The 10,000-nt window shown below is 37.0% G+C and overlaps 1 protein-coding gene across 24 annotated transcripts in view; it reads left to right on the top strand.

Moving 5' to 3' along the window:
* FOXP2 (forkhead box P2) overlaps positions 1-10,000 on the top strand; it is a 405,492-nt gene that overhangs the window by 359,388 nt on the left and 36,104 nt on the right. For all 24 annotated transcript variants that reach the window (XM_038153687.1, XM_038153686.1, XM_038153685.1 and 21 more), the window contains 3 exons: positions 2,717-2,804; positions 5,235-5,318; positions 9,643-9,844. In XM_038153687.1, coding sequence (XP_038009615.1) covers positions 2,717-2,804; positions 5,235-5,318; positions 9,643-9,844 — 374 coding nt within the window. The remainder of the gene's footprint in view (positions 1-2,716; positions 2,805-5,234; positions 5,319-9,642; positions 9,845-10,000) is intronic.

The raw sequence follows: 10,000 nt of genomic DNA, 5'->3' as shown, positions 1-10,000 counted from the left end.
CATTCTCCCCTTAAAAATATTTTTTTTCTCAATTATATATCAAGTTAGCATGGGATTAGTAAAAGATAGAGACAAGAGACAGGACAGGAATATTCTGATAAAGTATGAAAATTGAATATCAAAATGTATACATAACTTAAAAGTCATGACAAGAAACAAAAAAAAATAAACAACCCTCACAAAAAACCTAACAAAACAAAAAAACCCACCCAGCCAACCAAGCAGTCAAGCAACCGATCAACCCAAACCAAATTAAAAAAGAAACAAACAAACAAAACTAAACAAAAAAGGAACAACAACAAAATTTTTCCAGCCTTGGAGAAATGATTTCCAGCTTTCTGGAAGAAAGAATGTATTTCTGTCTTGACAAATTGACACATACTGGACCCTGACAGTGCAGCAACTTAATACAGAGAAAAGTTATTTTAGAGGTTTTTAAAAATGTATTAGACCTAGTTTTTCTTTCACTATATTGCCTGTACTTGCATGATAAATAAAGCAAGCCTACTTCACAGGCAAGAAAGATCAGAAAAAAATAATTCTTAAAACAAGTTTCATACTCTTACTGTTTCTATAAGTAACTTTTCTCCAAAATGCACAGCAAAATGCACAGTAAAAGTATGGTGTAAAAAAAATGTATGTATCTCACAAGTTTCTTAAAATTATTATGCTAACTCTCAAGAAACTTGCAACATACTCCCAAGTTACTGTGTAATCATATTGAAATTACATTACACTGGACTTTCTTCTCACACTCTGCATACTGCTGTTACATTTTAACTTCCTCAGGGCAAGGACTACGTCTGTATCTATTTTGTAAGGTGTTATGCAAACATATGGTGTTGTAATTACTAATAAATAATCATGAGTATGCAGTAGCCTCAAACTTGGTCTGGGAGATCTTTTTTACCTGTACTCTTGCTTACTCTTGTGCTATCCACATGTACCTGTGATCATGCACAAGTGAGCATATGTGGATGGGGAAGCACAATGTACTGGTGTGCACTGGTGGTAGTGGTAATGATGCAGAGGTAAAATCTGTCTTCAGACCTTTTTCTGGCAATTTTGTACCCAATTAACTGAAAATATTAAACCATTACATTAACAGGCCATGCACTATCATGCCTGTGTAATTGAAGGAGTAAAATTCTTCTGAATCAAAATTTCAGAAAACAAGTGAATGGTATGTTCTGAGCAATTATTTGCTTTTTCAACTGATTGTGCATTTTTGCATCAATGGGAAGATGAAGTCAGTTCCTTTGAAAATAAATAAATTATAGGTTTTATGACACATAAAGGAAATGTGTCCTTGGTGATGCTTGAGCTTAGCATAAACTACCAAGCAAGTTACAGGTATAATCTTAAAGAATTTTATATTAAAAGAATGAACAAAACCTTTCACAATTACTTATGTCTTTTCCTCAGCCATGCCTATTTCAAGAACAGCAGAACATTTTGCTCACCTGAAAACTATCGCAGGGTCCTAAACATGTGAAGTCATGATTTAAAAGCCACAGATGTTAGTAGAAGTGATACAGTCACTCTATTTTTCCACTATATCTGACAAATACATTTTCCCCATTGATTAACAATCAAATGACTGCACAGTTCTCTGATTAATTCTGCTAGAAAAGAAAAAGGAGAAGATACATTTCCTCCGTGGTATAGATAACTTAGTTCTTATAACTGTGAGACCGTCTGTGACTCCAGTCCTTGCAAAACTTACTCCTCCTGCCTACAGTGGAAATAGCCAGTAAATCCACTTTCAAAGGCAGAACTCCTTTGCTCCCATTTCTTCTTGAATCTGATCCTTATGTTTTCCTCTCCATGGAGCAGAAAGCCCACAATTAAACCTCCAAAAGGAACTTCTTGATCCCGAAAGAGAGAGAGAAGAAAACGTACACATTGTCCTTCAAAAAAACATTATTAATTGGTATTTGTGTTCAATTAAAATGTCTCAGGGACAACCACTTGGTACTGGGCTAAACTTCAGTTTCAGGCAGCTGCTTACTGAGGTCCTCTTTCCCTGATGCAGAGTGTGTTCTGGTTTTGCTAAGCTCCCATGTGTAGCCTGAGCCTTTCCCAGGAAGCTTGCTGTGTTAATAAGGTGTATAGCTGGTCCTTCCCCTGCCTCTTCCTCACACACTTTTCCTCATACTGGGAGGGGACAGTCACTTCTATCATCCACAGAGTCTACCTCTAGAAACTGCATTGAAACTTGGCTGTTCCCCTGCAGCTCTGTTTTTGGGGAGGTGTAGGGGATGTTCTCTTGTAGCTTAATGATTAAAGAGCAGATAGAGAAATCTCAACAAAGTCTACATTAATTCTCAGTAGTTCAAGCAGCCTAAAAGCAATTATATTCTTTCGGAGACTCATTTGTAAGGTGATTGTCTTCATCTGCATCAGCAACAGGGAATGGAAATCGGTTCAGTCATTGTAACAAATATTCATAGCTGGTTACATTGGCCCTTAGATGGGATATGCAACCTGTGAGATATAAACTGGGTATCTGACAGTCCTCGCTGGGAAATTTTGTAGAACTAAATGAAATAATCAGTTTTGTTATTGTGTATTGTTTGTTGTCTGTGTGGCAGGCTCTGACTAGGTCTTTCTGCACAGCTCCCCTTGGAACTAATGGAAGCCATATGTGCAGGAGAGAAAATGTACTCATAAAGTTATTCTCCTCATCTTAACACTGTCTTACTTCCTTCTCTAGGCACCTTAACAATGAACATGCATTGGATGACAGAAGCACTGCTCAGTGTCGGGTGCAAATGCAAGTGGTTCAGCAGTTAGAAATACAGGTTTGTTGTATGGATGCATTATCCTATTACTTATTTACTGTTAGCCTAAACTAAATTGAAAACACTTGCCTTATTGAGTCTAGCTTAAAGACATATGTTTCTAACATTAAATTTGTTGATATTCATGAATAAGTGAGGGTTTTTTACTTGAAGATTTTTCACATTATAAATTATGCAATAATTATCTAACATCAAGATTGTCTACAGTATTTTGCTTGAACTAAGACTCTAATGCTACTCATCACGAATGAAAAACACAGTCCCTGGAGCAAAGACTGGATCCAAGCCATCTTCATTTTTTAAAATGCTGGGTCAGAACCCCTCTTCCTTCTTCCCCTCCCAACCCAGTGCTTGTCTGTGTTGTTCTGTGGGATAAAAGAGTAGCAGAGCATATCTCCACCCAAACGGACTCCCAGCCTGATAGGGGGAATTTTTCTGCAAGCAAGAAGATGTGATGTCAGACCCACTGAGGAAGGTCCCTAGGGAGTGCCATGCCTCAGACCGCAGGCCTGCAGTGCCCTGTGCGTGCTCTAACCATTAGAGGTCACTGCATGTATGTGAATGCTCCCTTCTGCTTATGCAGGGAGAGGTAAGTACCTCTGGGGTCTCCCAGTGTTGTGACTACACCTGCAGGCTACCGAGGATGGGCACAAGCCTCAGGGGTGACCATGCAGGACACTTGGACCATGCTGTCTCCTCTTGCCCACACAGCAGTCATGGGCAGGCATGTCTCAGCAGTCCCATGCCTTCTGGGACTGCTCAGAGGAGCTCAAGGGATGCAGCAAGGGACCAAGATTTTTGTCCCTGTTTGTTGCCATATGGAGAAAAAGAAGGTTAACAACCCTCACCTTTCTCACCTTTTCAGAATATTGTCTCACTGTTCTCTTTCACCTAAGAATATTACCCTTCTTTCAGCCGAGGCTTTTTTGAATCTTTTTTACTTTAATGCTGGAAATCCAAAACAATGAGAGAAGCATACAATAATGTAATTTGTTATCATTTCCCTTAAAATGAATGATTTTTAAACCCAGGTAAAGCTGCTATTTCTTTTACGTTATTTACATGATAGTGTTAGCTCAGTTTGTTTGTTAGGTTTGTTAGGAATTTATGTCATGGCAAATACTATGTCACTAAAACATCACACACATAGAATGAAGCTACACATAATACAAAGAAGAAACCTTCTTCACAACCCTTGTCTCAAATGTTCTTTAATAGAATATGCACTGATCAAATTAAATACCTGCAGTACTAAAGATAGTTCCTTCTTTAAAAATTACTTGCAAGTTCTCCTGTTCTTTGTCCAGTCTCAGTCTACAGGTGTAAGAGCAAGAACTCTCTGGAAAATGGTAGTATTAGGCACCAAGTTTAATTCTTATTGTGACTAATGTTGAAATCATGTTTTAGGTAGCCAGAGCCAAATCACTAGAATAAAATTTTGAATATTTCTTCTTGTAAACTGGTTTGTGAAAAAAGAAAATCTTTTCTGTTGTAAAATAAATTTTCCTCTTTTATATCCTGCTATTTTTCTCAACAAGTTGCATATTTCAAGCACTTCCTCCTGTTTCATTTTTTACTTTTAATTTGGTATCTTTTTTTGAATCTGAAACGACAATTATTTACATAATATATGATCAGAAAATGGTATCAGTTAGGAAAAAGTAGAGGTTTAAGTAACATGATGTTTTTTGAAGACAGCATAAGGGCTTCATAGGAATTGTTTACCATTTACAAAGGCTAGGCTGTAATCTAACAGTTGAAGTGAAGATCTAGCTTGTGGTGTGACCAATTATGCCATTTTTTGCTTTGTCTGACTGCTAGTGAAGTAGGGTCCATCAGTTGTAATGAGACCCAGTGCAGTGTCGATGCCGACTCGATGGCAGAGTTCAGTGTTTCACACTGCCTGGGCTCTGTCACTCTATTGAATTAGATTGATGATGGCAGATTGCAGGGGGCACTAACTGGACCTCAGTGGGAAAGGATGAAGTGTGTAGTCAATCCTGGCAGGCACTGTGCTTTGAGGACCCTTCACCCCTTCACAGCTGTTGGCACTAGTCCATTGCTAACAGTGTCCACAGGACTTTAAAGAGACACTATGGGCCTTCTAATTTATGGTCTTAGTAACTTGTTACTGTCGAGGCAACTGTGACCTCAATTCTCTTATTGACAAAAAGATGAAGTGCTATTTGTTTTCTCTGACCTTTTAACATATGAAAGGCTATAAAAGTTTTTGTTGGTTTTTTTTTTCCTTCCTTTCTTTCTTTCTATGCCCATAGTTGCATTTCCTCCTAGATAAGTTTCTACTGACACAGACTTTTATATGCAGGAATCATTACACCAAGACAAGCTCAATGATAAGATATATCACTGCAGTGAAATAGCTGTATCAGTCATTTCTAAAATGCTTCTGATCCCACTCTTTCTTAACAGCTTTCTAAAGAACGCGAACGTCTTCAAGCAATGATGACCCACTTGCACATGCGACCCTCGGAGCCCAAGCCATCTCCAAAACCTGTAAGTGCATATTGCTTTATAAACAGTAAATAGGTCTACAAATGTAGCAGGCTAAGAAAATGAACAATTTAGTGACAGTTGGAAAACAATGAGTGTGATGAAAAATATGGCAATAAAATGAAGGTAAAATGCAATATCTTGTCAAATTGTATGTTTCTTTAAAAGTAATGCTATCTTTTGCAAAATCTATCCAATCTACACCATAGGTGACACTAAACAAAGTACAGCTATAAGTGTCCAAATCATTGCCTTGAGACTGAAACTAGAGAAAATATCTTTTTGTGATAGGTTTAGAGATATTAAAAGGAAATCCACTTTGAAAGATTTGAAGTTTATTGACAGTAAGAAGTAAATGTAACATGAATGTAGGTACTTAGGAAATTTCGCAAATTGCTTACAAGAGACACACGTAAACAATTTGTTATTCTTAAATGAACAAAAATGTTATTTTATGCAGTGAATTGACATAGTTGTAAACATTGGGGGGTGTTGTGTTCGTTTTTGGCAAGACTGTATTGTTATGCATCCACTGTGATGTTGTTGGGGTTGGTACAGGCACTGAGAAGTCCCTGTTGCTCCCGGTCACTCCGCTCTGCTGCATTGGTAACAAAACAGTTGTGCAGCTGGATCTGCATCCAGATCCAAACTCCATTAAACTCTGTGTGGCTTCATGTAAGCAAAAGTATTCTCTGATGCAGGTCTAGTGCTGTGCTATCAGGGTGTCAGGCGTCATAGTACTAGTATTGACTGTGTTTAGATACACTGCGCTTATACTAGAAGCTGTGTGAAAAGTGAACTGTTCATTGGTGTTATCCATGATGGTAACTTCTGTACATATAATATCAAGAGGCTGTACCAGCACTTGACGATGAAGTGCTGAGGTATCGATGAAAATCTGTGGCTATGAAAGCCAGGAAATGTAGGCAGAAGGAAAACAATCTGTTTTAAAGAGTACACTTGCATATCATGACCGGTTAATGTTTACGTAGAGGGACAGCATGCACTGTCTCTTGTGTTTTCAGCTCCTCATACTTCAAAGAAAATCTTTGTTTGAGGGCACACTTTATAACCTGATGATGAATGAAAAAAGTGTTAGCATTTCCTTAACCCCTGCCTTTGTAAGAGAAAATTTAGACGCATTATTTTTGCTTTCATTAGCCTAACTAAATTCAGGGGTTTTTTTAGGTCATCCACTAAGGAAAAACATTTGGAAACGTAAATTCTAGTATATGTGGCAAATTTAAGAATAAAATAATCTGAGTGCTTTTTCCATTTCCATGCACTGTGAAGTTTTTCTGTCATGCAGGCTTCTTGAGCAATTCAGGTTAGGTACCAAATCCTGCTGAACTGCGTGGTAAAAGGTTTTTAGAACACATTTCTACTATTTAATTATTTTAACCCCAGATGATCTGCAGTCTATCAAAATTTTGAGAATATTGTTTCTTTAGAGTTTTAAGTGACTGTCTTATTTCAATAAGATTATTTTTCTCATCCCTTCCTATAGTATAATGTAGATAATCACAAGACAGAATAATTGTCTCATAAATCCATCAGGAATCTGCAGCTTGTTCTTTTCCAATTAATTATTCAATCAGTAAATTTTTTAAAACTCCAGCAGCATGGTTACATCTACACTAATAAAGAATTTTCAGCCTATAATCCAAAACAGAACCTGAATGAATAATGTAATTGAAGTATTACATTACATAAACCACACATGAAAGAATTGCTAATTGCGTTTGATGGTGGGCAATTAATACAGAATCTTAGATGAGCGATTTAAAATGAAACCACAGTTTAAAGTTCCCTTTGGAACTAGAGATATGTGAAGCAGTGAGCTACACTGCTGGCCTCAAATTGGTTTGAAAGAAGAGTGGTCAATATTACCCCCCCCTTAAAATTTATACACTGTACAAAAGAAGCTTCAAAATTGATATGATAGTAGAGATTTATGGTCTCATGTGCAGTGGCTCAGTTGAGACGGCCCACACATTTGATAAATATTAATAGCATGAATTTATTACCAAGGAGAAATGAGCTCTGTTGGTTCATCACTGCACCCTTAACAGCTATCAGTACATGAACACAAGGTGCAACCGCACTGTCTATTATATGACCCCATTTACTCTCTGAATGGTACTTCATTAAATGGTACCTTTTGGCCATGCTATGGATGGATGAAAATCAAAGTTATCAAGGCTGCGAGTCCTGAATAATGAGTTTCACCCAACCTTGAATATATTCAGATGAGCTGAGGTGGCTAAGTGCTCATCCTAGGTTTTACATGCTTTTCTTTAGTTAATAATAAATTCTATTTTATCAGTTCATGATTGCATGCCTACAAACATGTTATGCTTATTATTGCCAGCTAGTAGAATAAGTTACCGTAACATTGTAAACATAGTAGTTTGCATCCACACAGATTACGTATTTCTGCAGCTTTTGTAATTTTTAATGTGTCCATAAAGTGTATTGTAGCTACACACTATTGCTGTGCCAGAAGTTTTACTGTTGTGTGGCTTTTCACTTTGTGTTTTCTGCTTGGCAAATATATAGGTTAAAATATCTTTCGATGAAATGCTTTGGAAATAAATATTTTTTTTCTAATTTGGATGATTGTTTATAAAAGAGAATTGCTATAAAAATCAAATGCACATTTAAAAGCTTTGATATTAAAAAAAAGGTTAACAATTCAGAGTTAAGAAAGGTATATGTCACTTAAATCTTCCTTCATCTCTCAGACTCTTCAAAAATACTTCTTTTTGCCACAGACAAGCTTAAACTCTTAGCTTTGTGAATGTATTAAGTAAAGCATTTGGTAGCATTATCTGAGCTTTTTTTATGTACGTAACAAAGAATTCCCATTCCAGTCTGCTGGCTTAGAGTACGAACAGAAGAACAGTCTGTGGTTTATTGGGAACAGATGCACTTGGGGATGCCTTCAGGGTGCCAGTCGTTATTATTAGACTGCTAATGTGCTTCTTCTGGCTGCTGCCCAAGAAAGAAGAACAATTAGCTGGCATATGTTAATTTTTGTTTCCCTAACAAATCTCTCTACTGACTAAATGTGTAAAACAAATCCACAAAGAAAGATCAATCAATGCTGTACACATCATTTTCTCCCCATTAAAAAGAGGTTTATCTTAAGAAGTGTATTTGGGATTTGAAAAGGCAGGTGTTACTAAATTATACACAAACCCCAAATTTTTGATGTTTACCCACTTGCCGTTGCACCATACAGATGAAGAACAATTAATATTATTTTCCTGCTTATCTCTATAAATTACTGTATAAAGTGAAAATGACTACAGGTTACCCCTTATGAGTATCATTTAAGTATATGGAAGCAATCTTTTTATGTGCTGCCCTGAGTATAAATTCTGCTAATTGGATGTTATTTATGACAAAAGATGTATGGTAAATATGACAGAGGTAATATGAGTTTTTGATAATGAGGAACAGGGCCTTACTGAGGGGAGTAATGAAGGGCACACTGTTAAACAGCTTGCATACATTCTCACCTTTTTTTCCTTTTTTCTACCCTGACACCCACTTTCCAGGGTACATCAGCAATAAGTGACACTGTAATCATAAATTGAAAATGATACTTCCAGAGGAATTGGCAAACTTGACATTTCATTATATTTGTTAACACATGCCACAAATGATTGTTAGTGAGGAAATTCCATTTCCCTCTCTCCATCTCCAATCAGATTTAATTTGAAAATTTTCAGCCTCCTCCGGCTAATTTGCAATTAAGACAATTTTGTTTGAATATGTAGTAATGTCATTACCATTCCACCAAATTAGCAAGGAGACTAAAGGTCAGTGTAAAATTTTCCAGCTGGCTGGAGCCTCTCAGCTGAGATTTGGGACTCGGGGAAAAAAGAATACAAAACTCTGGCAGCATCAGAATAGCAACTTATTTTAAGTGTTGTTTGTGTGAGTACTAACATCTTTTGTTGCATCTATTGTTGTTATTGTTGTTTCACCGGGAGCTAGAACTGTTTTACAACAGACCTATATAATCACCAGCTAGTTTCTATTGCAGACAAACATACTTTCTGTGAAGTCTGGTAGTACTAGAAGGAGTTAGTCCTAAGTAACATTGCAGCAGATTATTAGATAACCTCTAACAGCATCCTCTAATTAGAGTTCTTATGATACAATTTCATCCTGTAATTAGTTGAGATTGGCTGCTTCCTTTCGCAGCTTATTAGTGGCAACACAGCTGTAGAAGTGAATCCACTCTCATTTGTCAAACCTTTTTAAGTATTTTTTTTCCCTTCTGCTTTTTCTTTGCTTTCCTTTTGGGTTTCTGCAGCTCAATTTGGTGTCTAGTGTCACCATGTCTAAGAACATGTTGGAGACATCCCCACAGAGCTTACCTCAAACTCCCACAACACCAACGGCCCCAGTCACCCCAATTACCCAGGGACCTTCTGTAATCACCCCAGCCAGTGTACCCAATGTGGGAGCCATTCGAAGAAGACATTCAGACAAATACAACATTCCCATGTCATCAGGTAGGACACTTTAGATCAATCCTTTCGTTTTGATTTTTCCAAAATCTATGCTGTAATTAAAATAAGGTATAGGCAAATTAAGGCAATCAAAGAGATATTTAATACAGATGAGATAAAAACTTGTTGGTTTTTATTAAATCGAATATATTTTACCAG

This window comes from Motacilla alba, chromosome 1A, assembly GCF_015832195.1.
Source record: "Motacilla alba alba isolate MOTALB_02 chromosome 1A, Motacilla_alba_V1.0_pri, whole genome shotgun sequence".
Lineage (NCBI taxonomy): Eukaryota > Metazoa > Chordata > Aves > Passeriformes > Motacillidae > Motacilla > Motacilla alba.
The sequence above is the reverse complement of the archived record's forward strand: the minus strand, read 5'-3'. Positions and strand labels throughout refer to the sequence as shown.